Here is a 16,297-nt window from a genome sequence, read left to right on the forward strand (position 1 = left end):
CCCAGCACCTAGACCTGGGACAGGGTCAGGTGGTGACCTTGTGTCAGGTATTGCAAGGTGAACACCACGCACATGGTGGGCAGCACAGAGCGGGTGGGGGAGTAGGTGGGCTGGTATCATGGATCAAAAGATGAGCACATGGCCAAGGTCCTGGGAGCAAAGGGCCAAGCACGTGGCTGGTACAATGAAGTCAGTGGGGTAGTTGCAAATGCACATGGCAAATGGAGTGGTACAAAACAGTGCCCCAAGCAGAGGCTGAGGGATGGGCCGACCCTGTCTGTTCCCTCAGGGCGTGTTTGAAAGATGGACAGAGCAGGCCCAGGCAGCTTTGCCTGCTGTGTTTCTGTGCTCTCCTCTCTGAGCAATGCCCCTCACCTCTGACAGATGGATCAGAGGGTTGGGAATCTGCCTCCAGACACTGTGTCATGAACTAGAGATGGGAGGGGATGTTTTAACCCCGAGAAGCCACATAAATGAGGCAAAAAGCAGGACTGCCTAGACAGGACTACACTAGAGCAAGGCAGTGATGGGCGTTAGCTGGTATTAAGGAGCAGGGAGCACTGACAGCCAACCCAGACACAATCAGAGCTGGGTTGGTGCTGCTGGTCTCTGCTCCATTCGCAAAAACTGGGTCCAATGAGCTTTAGTCTAGCAGGGCTGTGGCTCCGGTGTAAACTGGGGTCTGTTCCCTCCCACGGGCAGGCCCATTCTTGCACCCTGTCTGGGGGCTCGGGAGAACAACAGGCCTGTGGCATGCCAGGAGAAATTTAAGTCCAGGGTTAGGAGTAGGATTCTCTGGGGTTGTCCCTCGTGTCCTCTCTATCATCCAGCGAGAAGGGGAGGCCTCTCCCTGCCACTGGCAACACAGCACGGCTGCCCAAGAGGATGGAACCTCGCTGCTAGGAGAGGTGAAGGGGCCTAGAGGAGCCCGATTGGACCAAGAGGGATCCTGCATCCAGCTCGCACCCATCCTGCTGCCCGTTGTTCTCGTTCATCTGGGATACCTCAGTGGAGCCCGCCTCGAAGCCAGGCACTGTGTGGGCAGCATGCACCACATGGACCTTGTTGCGGGCTTTCTTCCTCAGGAGGCAGCTGAAGACCTTCTTGAAGCCCTTGCGGAAGTGCTTGGAGACCAGGGCATAGACAATGGGGTTGAGGCAGGAGTTGGCGTAGGCCATGCAGTGGGAGAGCAGCCGGAAGGCATAGGTGGCCTGGTTGAAGGGGAAGTCCCCATAGAGGTAGCGCAGGATCACCACATGGTAGGGCAGCCAGCACAGACAGAAGAGGATGGTCACTATGATGATCATCTTGGTCACCTTCCGCTTGGCCTTCCTGGACTCTGACATATCCTCCAGGGGGTCCACGGCCGTCCACAAGTACTTGATGGTCCTGGTGTAGGAGAGGCTGACGATCAGCACGGGGATCATGTAGCCGAAGGCAAACGTGCTGGTGTCTATGATCTTGCGCTTCCACTCTTCCCAGCCGGGCATGCAGATGTAGCTGGACTCCCACTCGATCAGGTCGTAGTAGCTCAGGTATGGACCAGCGAAGACCACAGAGAGGCCCCAGATCACAGCCAAGGCGGCAACTGCGTTGCAGGGGGTCCGCAGTTCCCGGGAGCGCAGTGGGTAGCGGATGGCCAGGTACCTGTAAATGAAAACAAACGGGCAGTAGCTAGGGGTGTGGAGGACTCTGCCTTGGACATGCAGTCGCTGTGGGATTCCTGCTGTCCTGTAACAGTGGTTCCCTCTCTCCCCTTCTGCCTCCATCCAGCCTCAGCAAATGGGTGTGACATCACTAAGAAAGGGTCCTCACCTTGCCGAACCCTCTTAACCCATTCAGAATACGGCCCTGTGTAGGGCAGCATTTTGATTCCTCATGGGATTCTTCCTGGACAGCAGTATTTTTCTAACCCGGGTTCCTTCCCCTCCCTCCAGACAGAAGGCTCGGCCCAGTTCCCTGAGCACTGGCTAGAGAGGTGAGGTTGGGGAGGCCACTCAGGAGTAACACACGATGCTCTCTCTCCCCAGGGATGGAGCACGTTCCCTCCATGGCTCTCCCACACCCAGCTGGAGCAGGGGAGGACAGGGCCAAACCCCTCAAATGGCAGCCCATGCTGACACAGGGTCCCTCCCCCGCTGAAAGGAAGAGCTTGTGCCTCTGACTGGCTGAGACTGAGGCTGGGATCTGATCAAACTCAGGCCCAGCCCTGAGCCTTGGTTTGAGGCCTTTGGGATCCTTAAGTTGTTGGACACTCCAGGGATGGGATGGGTATAGGGATATGGGTCACAATTGACAGCCCCAAGAGGTCAATGAGGGTCGTTCCATTTATCTCCATGGGGTTTGGATCTGGCCCAGAGGTAGGTAGATCTGCTCATTGGGGCCTTGACTGTGCTGGCCCAGAGATGGGGAGCTGGAGGTCCCAAAAATGATGACTCTTCCTCTCAGTGTTGGGCTGGTTTCTGGGGCTGATAAATGTCCTAGCAACAGTTTGCTGCCTGCCTGTCCTCCCCTGGCGCTGCACCAGTGCACCTCCAGGTTAAACCACACAATGCAAAGTGCTGCTCCTGGCTCTCCAGCAGGCGCCGGGAGGCTGAAAGAGCAGAGCGGCGTGCAGGAGAAGCGCTGAGCCCAGCTCCCTCACACGCATCAGTAGGGAGAGCGGCCAAGTGGGAGCATCTGTCTGCAGCACCCCAGGAGAGCTGAAACATGTTTGGTGTGACAGTCCCTGCGGGGTCCCTGGTGCGGATGACAGCTAGGAAGGGAGACAGCTGGGATCCTAGTGGACTTGTGCACAGGAGACTGCAGGGAAGGGGGAGTAGCTGTCAATGCAGGCACAAGCCCTTCAGTGCTCCAGTCTAAGCCTGTCCTCATCAAGTAGGGACTGATGCTCATTGCCACGCGCTGTGCCTTAGGAGTTCATTCCTGGCAACAGAGCGCAGCCGACAGCCCAAGACAATAACTCAGCCAGCACAAAAGGTCATCCCGAGCAGTAGCATAGCGTGTCTCTGCTGTACCGTCCATCTGGAAAGCTCCAAAAGCACTTCCCAGACGAGGTACAAGGATGGCTTCATCCTGTGCTGAAGTGGGTGGAACACAACCACGTTCTTCAGCAGCAACAGTATGTAGCAGGAGAGGTGGAGAATAAGCTGAAACCAGGTGAGCAGAACGCTGTGCCAGGGCGCATGCTGGGGAGCTGTAGGGGTTTTCAGAGACTGTCCCTGGATCTGAGCTAGCTAGAGAGATGCCGTCTCCCACTGCAACTCCTTGAACTCCTACTTTCCATCTGCAGTAAAGTACCATCAGCCATATCCCCTCATGTTAGGCTTCAGTCTGATCTCACAAGCTACCTGGGGTCAGCTTTGAGCCAGTACTTGGGTGGGAGACCTCCAAAGATGGCTTACAGTAAGTGCTGTGGGAAGTGGTCCGAGTGATTTATCAGTCACTATCAGATATAAAACTAAGCACCTGGCTACGTTTGATTATCAAAGTTCTCTCAGCTTCTTTTTCAGGAGTGCTGGGGCTGTGTCCCTGAGGTCCTGGTCCAGTTCTGGGCTATCTTAATGCCCCTTGCCATTTCAGTTGGGGATGCTATTCTTCTCTTCTTACCCCCAGACAGCACCTAGCACAATGGGATCCTGGTCCCTAACTAGGTTCCTGGCACTACAGTAATTCCAATAACTGCTGCGGGCATTCCTATAGAAGAGGTGGTATTTCAGTGGTGAGTGAAGTGAACATAAAAACGGCCATACTGGGTCAGACCAATGATCCATCTAGCCCAGTATCCTGTCTTCTGACAGTGGCCAATGCCAGATGCTTGTGAGGGAATGAACTGAACAGGGCAGTTATCAAGTGATCCATCCCCTGTCATCCAGTCCCCTAAGCAGTCAGAGATTTAGGGACACCAGAGCATGGGGTTATGTCTCCGACCACCTTCGCTAACAGCCATTGATGGACCTCTCCTCCAGGAATTTACCTAATTCTTTTTTAACCCAATTATACTTGTGGCCTTCACAACCTCCCCTGGCAACGAGTTCCACAGCTTGACTGTGTGTTGTGTGAAGAAGTGCTTCCTTCTGTTTGTTGTAAACCTATTAATATAATTGGGTGACCCCTAGTTCTCCTACATATCTCCATTTGGTCGTCTCTTTTCTAAGATGAACAGTCCGTCTTTTTAATCTCATCTCTGATAGAAACTGTTCCATCCCCCTCATCATTTTATTGCCCTTCTTTGTACTTTTTCCAGTTCTAATAAATCTCTTTTGAGATGGGGTAACCAGAACTGCATAGATTATTCAAGGTGTGGGCATACCAAGGATTTATATTTATATTATGATATTTTCTGTCTTCTCTGTCCCTTTCCTAAAGTTCCTAACATTCCATTAGCTTTTTTGACTGCCACTGCACATTGAGTGAATGTTTTCAGAGAACTATCCACAATGACTCCTTTCTAGAAGGGTCTAAATTAGCTATTTCCACATCATTTTGTATGTATCGTTGGGATTATGTTTTCCAATGTGCATTGCTTTGAATTTCACCTGCCATTTAGTTGCCCAGTCATCCAGTTTTGTGAGATCCCTTTGTAACTCTTTGCAGTCAGCTTTGGACTTAATTATCTTGAGTAATTTTGTATCATCTGCAAACTTGTTCACCTCACCGTTCACCCGTTTTTCCCATTATGTTGAACAGCATAGGTGCAAATACAGATCCTTGGGAGACCCCACTATTTACCTCTCTTCACTGACCCTTTGTTTCCTATCTTTTAACCAGTTACTGATCTATGAGAGGACTTTCCATCTTATCCAATGACTGCCTACTTTGTTTAAGAGCCTTTGGTCCTTGTTAAAGGCTTTCTGAAAGTCCAAGTACAATATATCCACTGAATCACCCTTGTCAACATGTTGGTTGACCCCCTCAAAGAATTCCAGTTGATTGGTATAGTGCTTCCTATATAGCTTGGGAAGTAGTTTGGGATGGTTCAGAAAGAAGTGATATGTAACGTAAGATAGCAATAGTCATTAATTACCTGTATATAGAATATAGCTTTTATAGAGATCAGTAGATCTCAGAGTGCTTTACAAAGAAGTTCACTATCATTATTTCCAATTTACAGATAGGGAAACTGAGGCATGGACCCGATCGATTGATCTGTAAATATATAGCACCAATCGATGTATTGTCAGAACGGTGTCAAGAGTCCTGCAATCTTCAGTCCCTGATATCAGTGTGGGGGTCTCTTAATCACAGGGGTAATTTGCCATCCTTACTCCCCACCTGCAGTGAACGTAACAAACAGGAAAGATGAGGTGATCCAACCAAGCCAAAGCATGATCCATAGGAAGAACATGTATTTCACCCCTACGTGCAAACAGTGGGGGAAGTTGGGGCAGTGCAGCCAAAACTGGGCAGATGTCCTGTCTCAAACCAATTGACCGGATTCTGATCTGCTACACAGGTGTACATGAGGAATAGCTTAGCTGCAGGCACTGGAGCCATGTTGCTGTATGTCCACATGAAATCAGAATCAGGCCCAATACGTAGCTTGAACCAAACCATGCTTTCAGAATTCTGCATTGAACGTACACACTGAATTGCATTTAAGGCAGAATGGGCCAGATCCCTAGCTAGTGTAAATCAGCATCGCTCTGCTAATGTCAGGGGAGCTTGGCTGACTTACTCCAGCTGAGGATCTGGCCTAATATTTTTGTGATATGACACTGGGTCCCTTATTAGACAGAGCTAGGGCCAGATTAGGCCCTGTCATAAGCAGGCACAACTGCACTGGAGACAACCGAGTCATCACTGATTACACCAGGAACTGAGCTTAGCCCACAGTTTGAATGCACCAGGTGTGCAATGTATTATTGGCACAGATCTTGGGGCTTCTAAACTGATCATTCATCAATGTGTTTCAGTGATGGTCTGACAGCAGTGGAAAGGCAAGTCCTCTCTTAACCCACAGAGCTAGAATCTATTTATCTTAGACACTTTATCTAGCCCCTAATAATGTCAGCTGAGCACCTCATAAGCTTTAATGTATTTATTCCGTGAAGGAGGGCACTGCTGCTATCCCATTGCACAGATGGGGAAACTGAGGAACGGAGCTGCTAAGTGATATGCCCAAGGTTACCGATGGAGTCTGTGGCACAGCAGGGAATTGAATCCAGCCCTCCATGTTCCAGGCTAGTGTCCTAACCATTAGACCATCCTTCCTCTAGAAAAACACAGGCAGTGGCACCACAAGCTTCCCGACCCAGCTGCCCTGGCAGGGCCACATCTAGGGTGGAGAGCATAGTGGCTCCACCTCCTTGGCCTGTAAGAACGTGGGTTGTGAAGGGGACACCTAACAGGCACTGTACTACATTCCTCCAACCCTTTTAGAACATAAGAATGGCCATACTGGGTCAGACCAAAGGTCCATCAAGCCAGTATCCTGTCCTCTGACAGTAGCCAATGGCAGGTGCCCCAAAGAGAATGAACAGACAGGTTATAATCAAGTGATCCATGCCCTGTCACCCAATCCCAGCTTCTGGCAAATGGAGGCTAGGGACACCATTCCTGCCCATCCTGGCTAATAGCCATTGATGGACCTATCCTCCATGAATCGATCTAGCTCTCTTTTGAACCCAGTTATAGTATTGGCCTTCACAACACCCTCTGGCAAGGAGTTCCAGAGGTTGACAGTGCGTTGCATGAAAAATACTTTCTTGTGTTTGCTTTAAACCTGCTACCTATTAATTTTATTTCGTGGCCCCTTGGTTTTGTATTATGAGAAGGAGTAAATAACACTTCCTTATTTACTTTCTCTATACCACTCATGATTTTATAGCCCTCTATCATATCCCCCTTAGTCAACTTTTTTCCAAGCTGAAAAGTCCCAGTCTTATTAATCTCTCCTCATACGGAAGCCGTTCCATACCCCTAACCATTTTTGTTGCCCTTTTCTGAACCTTTTCCAATTCCAATATATCTTTTTTTGAGATGGGGCAACCACATCTGCATGCAGTAAGGTGTGGGCTTACCATGGATTTATATAGAGACAATATGATATTTTCTGTCTTATTATCTATTCCTTTCTTGACGATTCCCAACATTTGGTGCGTTTTTTTTTTTGGCACAGGCCACAGAGGGGACAGCATTAAGTCATTTCTGGTGCAAGCTGGGTTTGACCTGGTGGTGATGAGCCCCCTTTTCCCCATTCTCTGAGCCTCCAAACTCCCGAGGCCAGGCACAGGGCATCTGGTAGGGTCCAGCAACCCCATGGCAGGTTTCAGCCTTGCTTACCTGTCCACTGAGACGGCAGCCAGCGTGAAGCTGCTGGCATACATGGTGAGGTAGATGAAGAAGTGGACGGCCTTGCACATGAAGGAGCCGAAGACCCAGCCCTCCAGTGAGTAGATGGTGGCCTGGAAGGGGACGCAGAAGATGATGAAGAAGAAGTCGGCCAGGCTGAGGTTGAGGATGAAGAGGTTGGTGGTGTTGTGGCCCATCTGTCCGTTGCGAAGCAGCACTGCCAGCACCAAGCTGTTGCCCACCGTCCCCAAGAGGAAGATGAGGGAGAAGATGACTGGGATGATGACGCTGGCAGGGCTGAACTGAGAGCTGTCTGAGGCGTTCCAGTACCCAGCCAGGCTGGCAAAGTCCTCGTGCTCTGTCATCCTGCCTTCAGGGGAGAACACCTGGAGGGTGCAGAGAGAGGGAAAGGGAAGAGATCTTAATGAGGAAGACAGTAGCCAGAGCCCTTGACTCTGTGTGACTGGAGTAGGAGGATGAGACCCCATTAACAACTCTATGGCCAAGTGCTCTTCAGCAGAATCTACTGGTTACTATTGGCTCAGAGAATACACGGCATGAGACTGGGCTCCGTCTCCGAGCCTCTGCTCTCAGTTCCTCCCCCCATGCCTCTGAATCCAGAATCAAGCTGCAGCACACACCCGGGCATGCTCCTGGAAAGACAGCGATGGAGAGACTATCTCCTTGGGGAGCCCTGCCTGCCCCCAGCACAAATAAAGCAGGGCTCCCCTGTTCTGGGATGGAGGAGCTGGGATCTACGCAAACTGGCCTCTGCAGCAGCTCTGCCTCCCAGACAGCAATGAGACTCTCATGGTAAATCAACACACTCACAAAGCCAGGGAGTTTTATTACACTATATAAATACACAGTGTGGTTTTCCTTCTCCCCCGCCCCTGCTCTGCTAGATTAACTGTAGTGCCACAAAACACAGGGCTATAAATGCCTCTCTCCGACAGTGAATGTAAAGGAGTTGGCCTGTCCATAGGGGCAGCTCTGAGCTGATGCAGTGAGTTATAGAGATGTGGGCACTCACTCTCCCACACACGGCAACTTTGCTCTTCTTGTTTGTGTTTTGTATGGTTTCCCTGCTTCTAAAACAGGTCGCTCAGCCTGAAAGCGTAACATTGTGTATGGGAATTGGACCATCTCACTGGAAGGGGTGAGGGCTTGGGGATTGATTCCCTGAAGAGATCTGAGGGGTATGTGTGGGAGTGGGGTGAAATGGTGGCCCTCTACCCTATCCCAGAGTAGGGAGATGTTTCTGCTAAAGGGACCAGCAGTGAAGTAGTCAATAGTCAATGTTGCTATTAAAGTGATCATTAGGTTTCAGAGTTAATGGTTGTACTAAAGAGGGCAGCTCACACCTCAGAGGTTGTCTGGCTGCACAGCACTGCACCAGGCTCCTTTGGAAGGGTTTCTGCACAGCCATAATGGCTGGGAAATTATTTGAGATTAAAATAAACCCCAGACCTGATGAGTGATGATGAGAATGGAGTGTGTCTGTGCTGTGTAGATAGTATTTGGAAACATGCACATGTGCTTCTGGATTAAGGTTTGGCGTTTGAAGCTGAATCAGGGCTAGCATTTAAATCCAGAAGCTTGAAATCTCACAAGCTGATCTCCTATACTTATTAAAGTGGGATGCTTTTTGCAAAGAAAATGTAGCCACTTGTAGCCTCACTGGAGCGGTGGAAAGCCTGCAAGGATACGCTTTGCAAATAGTAATCCTTATTTCAAACCCACAAGCTCCCTTTATCTCCTTTCTGCAAACCTTCGTACCAGTAAACTTGTTTGCAGCAACAGCATGTCTCCCACCTTTATCTCATTCCCAATAGGTATGGTGCCCCATCTGTCAACTTCTGCAGAGAGTCAAGATCTCTCCATTGTTTTCTCTCCCTCGCCCAGGGAATTGATGGGCTCTCAAGGTTTCTTCCTGGGGAAGGTGCTATGACTATCTGAAGTGTTGCTGCCCCCACCTGGGGAACAGCACCAATACAGAAAAGCATAGGGCTGTATCTGCCACTCTCATGGGCTGTGCGTGTTGAAGGAAAGGCAGATGTGGCTTTGTCTATACCAGGGGTGGCCTAACTGTGGCTCGCAAGCCACATGCAGCTCTTTTACCATTAAAATATGGCTTGCAAGCCTCCTCCACCCCCCGCGTTCTCCGTGTTCCAGACTGGGCGGCAGGGGGAGAGATCGGAACCTCTGTCTCGCAATGGGATGGTGGGGTAGGGGCGTCTGTCCAGGGGGGAGGAAGGTCTTGGGGCTTCAGCCCTGCAGGGCGCACCTGCCGGGGTTCAGGTCTTCAGCAGGAGTGGAGCAGGTGTGCTCCGGCCTTCAAACTTCTGAAGATTATCGTATGCGGCTCGGAAGGCCAGTGAGTTTGGCCACCCCAGTCTATAGTGTGGATAATTGTACAGGTGTAGCCACACCGATGAAGCTGTTTGAAACTAGTGAGCCCCTTTTCACAGCGGCACAGCACATTTACACTCTGGGTTTGCAGGAATGCATAAGTGAAGTAGCTACACTGGTACAAATCTCTCTGAGACAGAAAGGCCTAGACATGAATGTGAGAGTGTCCCATGTTTGTTTGTTTTGGCATGCACCTCTAACCTGCTCTTCAGTGAGTGATGAGTCCTTCGCTAGTGGCTGGTGCACAAAGGATAAAAGTCTAGGATATGTATTCACTAGAGGAGCTACTCCTTTAGCTCACGTGCTAAAGGCTCATGGTTTTAGCACTTGAGGTCCTGGATTCGATCCCTTATAGTGACCCACAAGGGCAGTACCAGGTTTACAATGGTGTCATGGCGCCGGGACCAGGCTCCAAAGGGGTCCTGGCCGAGCCTGCTCTGCTTGGGCTGCAGTCCAAGGCCCCGCCAGCTCTTCTCCGCCCCCACTCTCTCCTGCGGGGGCAGAAGCTTGATCCTGCCGACTCCTGGGGATCCTGCTGCAGGGCAGGCTCTGCCTGCCCCCACCGGCAGCCAAGCTCCCCCCGCCTCTTTCCCCGAGCCTGCCTTGTTCCTGCCCCGAGCCTGCGCTGAACAGCTGTTTGCCGGTGCTCCTGGAGGAAGGGGAGGAATGGGGTCGCAGCACGCTTGGGGGAGGAGGTGGAGAAGAGGTGGGGGCAGGGCCTTGGGGAAGGGCGGAGCAAAGGTGGGGCCCCCACACTCCACCTACACATACCCTCTCCAGACCCCTTCCATGAGCCACTCAGGGCCGGAGGCTGGGAGCACCCCTACAAGCCCAGCCCCCTGCCCTGAGTCCTGCACCCCCTCACACACCCCCACTACCACAGCCCTGGCTCCTGCACCCCCCACACATATCCAGCCCCCCCACACCCTGAGCACCAAACGGTAGCTCCTGCACCCCTCCCATTCCCACGCACCCCTCGCACCAAACGGGAGCTGCCCCAGGGAAGCGCTCCACACCCCAACCTCCTGCCCCAACTCTGAGCCCCCTCCCTCACTCTAGCTCCTGGGCAGACCCTACACCCCAACCCTCAGCCCGCTTCTGGATCCTGACTCCCTCCCAGACCCTCCACCCCCAGCCCTGAGCCCCCCCTGCACCCTAAGTCCTGGCCAGACCCCACACCCAAACCCCCAGCCCACTCCTGCACCCTCACTCCCTCCAAGACCCTGCACCCCCAGCCCTGAGCACCACTCCGCACTGTAAGTCCTGGCCAGACCCTGCACCCCAATGTTTTTTCTAGAGGGCTCTTATCCCAAGCACTTTACATTCGTTAGCTAACAGTACAAACAACCTTTGGAAAGGTCTTTACGTGGTCCGCCGAGACCCCCAGTGATTTTCAAGTGGTCTGTGGAAAAATAAGTTACTTCATTTACTTGCTATTACTTATGGGGGGGGAGAATGAAAAACGGGGGCCAGGGGGAGATAAGAGAGAATGTTCTTTTTCTTGGCTGGGTCCCAAGGAGGGGCCCCAAAAATGAAGCTCAGCGCAGGGCCCCACTAACTCTAAATCTGCCACTGGGGCTGACCCCTCCTCCACAGCTCCCCACGCCGCAGCCAGGGGTTGACCCCCCGAGCTCCCCATGCTGCTGCCAGGACAGGGGCTGACCCCTCCTTCACCCCAGCTCCCTGCACCGCTGCCAGGAGCTGGGGCTGACAACCTCCCCACACCGCTGCCAGGGGCTGGGGCTGGCCGCTAACCCCCCCAAGCTCCATTCTGGCTGGGGCTGACCCCCCAAACCCTGCTGCCTGACATCTTGTGTCGCCACCCCCCACACGCACACGTTCCTTCACACCCCGCTAGGGGGGCGCACTGGACTTTTTTGGTAAACTGGGCATTTGTTCATTTGCTCTTGCCAACTAATCAGTTGGCAAGAGCAAACAGGATAAATGCCTGTTTTTGTCAAAACAGTCAGGATGGCCGGGACAGTTCCCTTTTTAAGCTCTGTCCCAGCAAAACGGGGACGTATGGTCGCCATATCTCCAGGCAAGTGGGTCATGAGGGAGTCCGGCCAGGGCAGGGGTAGACCCTGCCCTGGCTAATCACGCCACTCCCGGGAGGCCGGAGTGATTCCCCGCCCTGGCACTGGACCGGCCCTGGCCGCGCTGCCAGCTCAGCCTGGCAGATGCCGTCACCTTCCAGCAGGGCCGCTGAGTGTGGCCAGGGGGCTGGGTGTGAGGGAGTGGGTCTCTGGAGGTGTTGGGGGCTGTGGCCAGTGGGGAGTGTCTTGGGGGGCATTGGGGGAGGTCTGTGTGTTGGGATGCTGGGCAGTGGGGGGTCTGAGTGGGGTGCTGTGTAGTTGTGGTGGTGGGCTGTGGGGAAGTGCATTGGGCAGTAGTGGTGTGGATGTGTGTGGGGGTGCTGGGCAGGGGTGGTGGTGTGAAGGCCACTGTGCATTTGTGGTGGAGGGTCTGTGTGGGGGGCTGCTGGGCATGGCAGTTCCGGGGGACGCTGGGCATAGGCAGTCAGGGGCTGTGTGGCACAGCATGGGCCCACCCCCGAGGGGAGGGGTCACACTGGCAGCACAGGGCTGGGCAGGCCAGTGTGCATCTGGCAACTGCTGGTTTGTATACAGTACCCTGGCACTGGGCTGGGTGGAGTGGGGCCGGCCCCACCATGCTGTGCCCCATTGCCCCTGGCTGGCCCCTTGCTCTGGGAACCAACCTCCCCACTCTATGCTCCCTTGCCCCCATGGGGGCCCACAAATATGTTTGGCGCCGGGCCCACAAAAGGTTAATCCGGCCCTGCACAAGGGCATATGTGCTGACTCTGTGGGTGCTCTGCGCCCTACTCAGCCTCTTTCACACCCCCAGGGCCCTGTCCACGCTCTGTCCCAAAGCCCAGCCCCCGCTCGGCCTCTTCCCCCTGAGATCCCACCCACCTCTCGCATGGGTGGGGAAGGGAGGGGGCAGAGAAGAGCACCCACCAGCAAAAACAAAAGTCCGGGCCTGTGCAGGAGGGCAGTTGGGCTACACTCATGCACACGTGCAGATGTTCCTTTGCAACGTCGGTTCATGCAAATAACTGAGTTTCTTCAATTCACTGGCTGCACCAAAAACATTGACAGGTTTCAGAGTAACAGCCGTGTTAGTCTGTCTTTGCAAAAAGAAAAGGAGTACTTGTGGCACCTTAGAGACTAACCAATTTATTTGAGCATGAGCTTTCGTGAGCTACAGCTCATGAGCTACAGCTCACGAAAGCTCATGCTCAAATAAATTGGTTAGTCTCTAAGGTGCCACAAGTACTCCTTTTCTTTTTACCAAAAACATTGAGAGACAATTCGTTGTGGGTCAAACAAAACACTATTCAAACCAACACACACACACAGTTTCATGCAGTTTTTGAGGTTTTTTAACTTTAAAAAAAACCCCAAAATCAAAGTAAAATTCAAAACAAAATTGTTATGAATTGAAAAATCAAAATGTTTAGGCTTGCCCCACTCTGTGCATGTTGTGGCTCTGCACTGCTCCTGGAAGCAGCGACATGTACTCCTCCGGCTCCAACACATAGGGGCAGCCAGGGGACTCCGCACACTGCCCCCGCCCCAAGCATTGCCCCCGCAGCTCCCATTGCCTGGGAACCACAGCCAGTGGGAACTGCAGCGGTGGCCCCTGCATAGAGGGCAGCACGCAGAGCTGCCTAGCTGCACCTCCACATAGGAGCCTGAGGGGGAGCCCCAACCCCCTGCCCCAGCCCTGATCCCCCTCCCACCCTCCTAACCCCTTGGTCCCAGCCCGGAGCACCCTCCTGCACCCCCAGCCCCACTCCAGAGCCCACACCCCCAGCCGGAGCCCTCATCACCACCCCTGCACCCCAACTCCCTGTCCTAGCCCAAAGCTCCCTCTTGCACCCTGAACTCCTAATTTCTGGACCCACGCCAGAGCCTTCACCCCCGCCCACACCTCAACCCCAATTTCATGAGCATTCATGGCCTGCCATACAATTTCCATGCCCAGATGTGGCCCTTGGGCCAAAAAGTTTGCCCACCCTGTCCTAAAGTGTACCAAGAGCAGAGTCCTTCCCCAGCTAGCCAAGATTCCCCCAGTCCCACCCACCCCCTGCCTGACCAGATATCTGTCTCCAGCCTCCTGCAAACACCTCCAGAGGCAGGATCAGCTCAAGGCACCAGCAAAGCAACCATGTGCCTAGGGCTGCACATTTCCAGGGGCGGCATTCCGGCCATCCTTTTTTTTCCCTGGCCCCGCTCAGTCAACCAGGTCCCTGCCCTGGCCCCCTGCTACTGGGGGAGCGGGGCGATACGGCTCCTCCCCCCCACCTGCCTCTGCCGCACATGTCACAAGCGGTGGAGGAGCCGGAGCCGAGTGGAGGGGAGCCCGGGATTCGGGCAGCACCCGCGGCCGGTAAGGGACCCGCTGCCCCGGGCGGCTTGGCGCTGGGCGGGCGCCCCTGGTCCACCCCGCTCCCCGCAGCTGACCCACCCCCCAGCCACTCTGTCAGTTACTGTCCCCTCTGCGGGGGTGAGGCCGGGTCTGAGATTGGGCTGGGGGCCCACAGATGGGATGTACGGCCCCAAACACCTCACTCCAAACACTGCGATAGCATTACACAGTCTTTTAACATTACCAGTATCAGTGGCTTCTGGTGAGCGCAGTTTCTCAGAACTGAAATTACAAAAAAATTATTTGAGGTCCACCATGTCTCAATCGTTTGTCAGGACTGGCATGAATTTCAGTTGAAAGGACCATCGCAAAAAATGTAGATTTCACTGAATTATTAAAAGACCACACAAGTATGAAACCCAGAAAAATTCAGTTCATATAAATTCTTTTAATGTATGAGAAACTGGGCGCACGGGAAGACACTAACGTTTTTCATTACAGTGTACAGTTGAACCCGAATTGTTTGTAATTGTGATTTTGTTAAAATTAAATGAGTACACCAGTAGGGAATTGTTTTATTTCACTAACTACAAATTCTCTGTTTTAATTTTTTTAAAAAAATTCTAAACAGTCAAAAAACAAAACAAACATTGCAAAGTGCAAACATGTGTAAAAGCCAAAAAAAGGGGGGGGTGCCAAATTTTTTTTTGCTTGGGGCAGCAAAAAACCTGGAGCCGGCCCTGCCCAGAGGGCACCATGGACAATCACGTGGCTCGTCATCCCCGCTCAGTGGCATCCTGTGGGCCTTCTGTCTCTTCACCGCCCATTAAAGAGCTTGCAAGGGTCTTGGTCTGTTCCACCCAACCTCCCTCTGCCTGGCCCTTGGAAGCGGAGCTGGCTGGCAAGAGTCGAGCCCCTGGGTCCGTGGGCCATCAAAGCTGCTGGCGTTGTCAGATCTCATGGGGGGTGGCAAGGGGGTGTTGTGCTGCGGGTAACCCATCACTGGGGGTGGCCCCAGGAGGACCAAATAGCAGGGGCAACCTCAGGGCTAGGTAGGGCTGGCACAAGCCAGCTGTAACGCCTCACTTCAGGGGCGGAGTGGGCGAGGGGATCTGTCTACTCTGCCCCCCTCCTCCAACCCTCGACAGCCGATCGGACCCCAGCCCCGTTCTCCGCTCCCGGGGGAGCGCAGCCGGCCCCCGGCAAAGCCTGGCCAGCCGCGGGCTAAACTCCGGAGCCTTTCCGAGCGCGCAGCCCGGAGGCTGGGGAGGCGCGGAGCAAGGCTGGGGGCAGCGACGGGAAGCCCCGGAGCCGCGGGCTGAAGGCGACGCCCGGGGCACCTGCCAACCCCGTCCCGCAGTGGCACCGCTGGGGTCCGGAGCCAGGCGCCCTGCCCGGCCCTCCCCGCCTGCCCCCAGCACCGACCCCGGGCTGGGGCCGCCCCGCGCTCTTACCTCGTGCCGGGCAGCAGCGGCGGGCGCGGGCGGTCAGCGCTGCCTGCGCGCCTGGCACCGTCCCCGGCACTGCGCGGCTGGTCCCCGCCACCCCGCTCCCGCACCGCGCTCCGCGGCCCCGCCCTTGCCGGCCTCTCGCTCCGCCCCCTCCCTCCTGCCTGCCCGGGGCCGCCCGCGCGCCCCGTCGAGGCGGGTCCCGCCCGCTGGCGCTGCGCTGGGCACCCGGGCATCCAGCCCCCCCTCCGCCCGGCTGCCAGCGCAATCCTGGGGAGTGGGGGGCAGATTCGGCTGGTGGCTCCCCCCACCCTGTGTGAACCCCGTTCACTTCAGCGGAGTCGCTCCGGATTTACCGCCGGGGGACTGAGACCAGAATCTCTCTCTCCGGGAGGCAAAGCCAGTTCAGGAGCTGAGCCGGGGCTGACTCCGGGAGGGTCGGGGGCGTGGGGTTGCCCATTCTGGTTTCATCACAGGGACATAATCTTTAATTTAATGTTAATCTTTAATTGCTGGAGGCTCCAGGACAATCCTGGAGGGTTGGCAACGCTAGGGGCGGGTTGGACCTTGGCACAGGGCTGGCCATCCATGAGCACCCTCCTCTCCAGAGCCCCTTGCTGCGATGGCTCCCATGGGAGTTACTTTGTGGTGGCAAGAGAATTGGCAGGGCCACCCCAGCCCCGCCTCCTCCAGCCCACCCCGCATGGCCCCCGCCGGGGATCCTGAGGCTGGCAGAGTTGGTTCTGCAC

General features: G+C 54.3%; 1 protein-coding gene across 1 annotated transcript; it reads right to left on the reverse strand.

The window, feature by feature from the left end:
- Positions 1-509: 509 nt before the first annotated feature.
- Positions 510-15,648, reverse strand: LOC140917886 (galanin receptor 2b). Its single transcript, XM_073361409.1, has 3 exons — positions 15,555-15,648; positions 7,285-7,679; positions 510-1,647 (listed from the first exon to the last, which is right to left on the reverse strand). Exons 2-3 carry the CDS (start codon positions 7,656-7,658, stop codon positions 900-902), a joined length of 1,122 nt encoding a protein of 373 aa, XP_073217510.1. The 5' UTR covers positions 7,659-7,679; positions 15,555-15,648; the 3' UTR covers positions 510-899.
- Between the last annotated feature and the right edge of the window lie 649 nt (positions 15,649-16,297).

The sequence above is a fragment of the Lepidochelys kempii genome, chromosome 10 (genome assembly GCF_965140285.1).
Source record: "Lepidochelys kempii isolate rLepKem1 chromosome 10, rLepKem1.hap1, whole genome shotgun sequence".
NCBI classification, from domain to species: Eukaryota; Metazoa; Chordata; order Testudines; family Cheloniidae; genus Lepidochelys; species Lepidochelys kempii.

Excerpts from the sequence above, each read along its gene's own strand:
- LOC140917886 (XM_073361409.1), bottom strand. The coding sequence starts at position 7,658 with ATGACAGAGCACGAGGACTTTGCCAGCCTGGCTGGGTACTGGAACGCC. Across the intron at positions 1,648-7,284 it reads GCTGCCGTCTCAGTGGACAG|GTACCTGGCCATCCGCTACC; the intron begins GTAAGCAAGGCT and ends TTTCATTTACAG.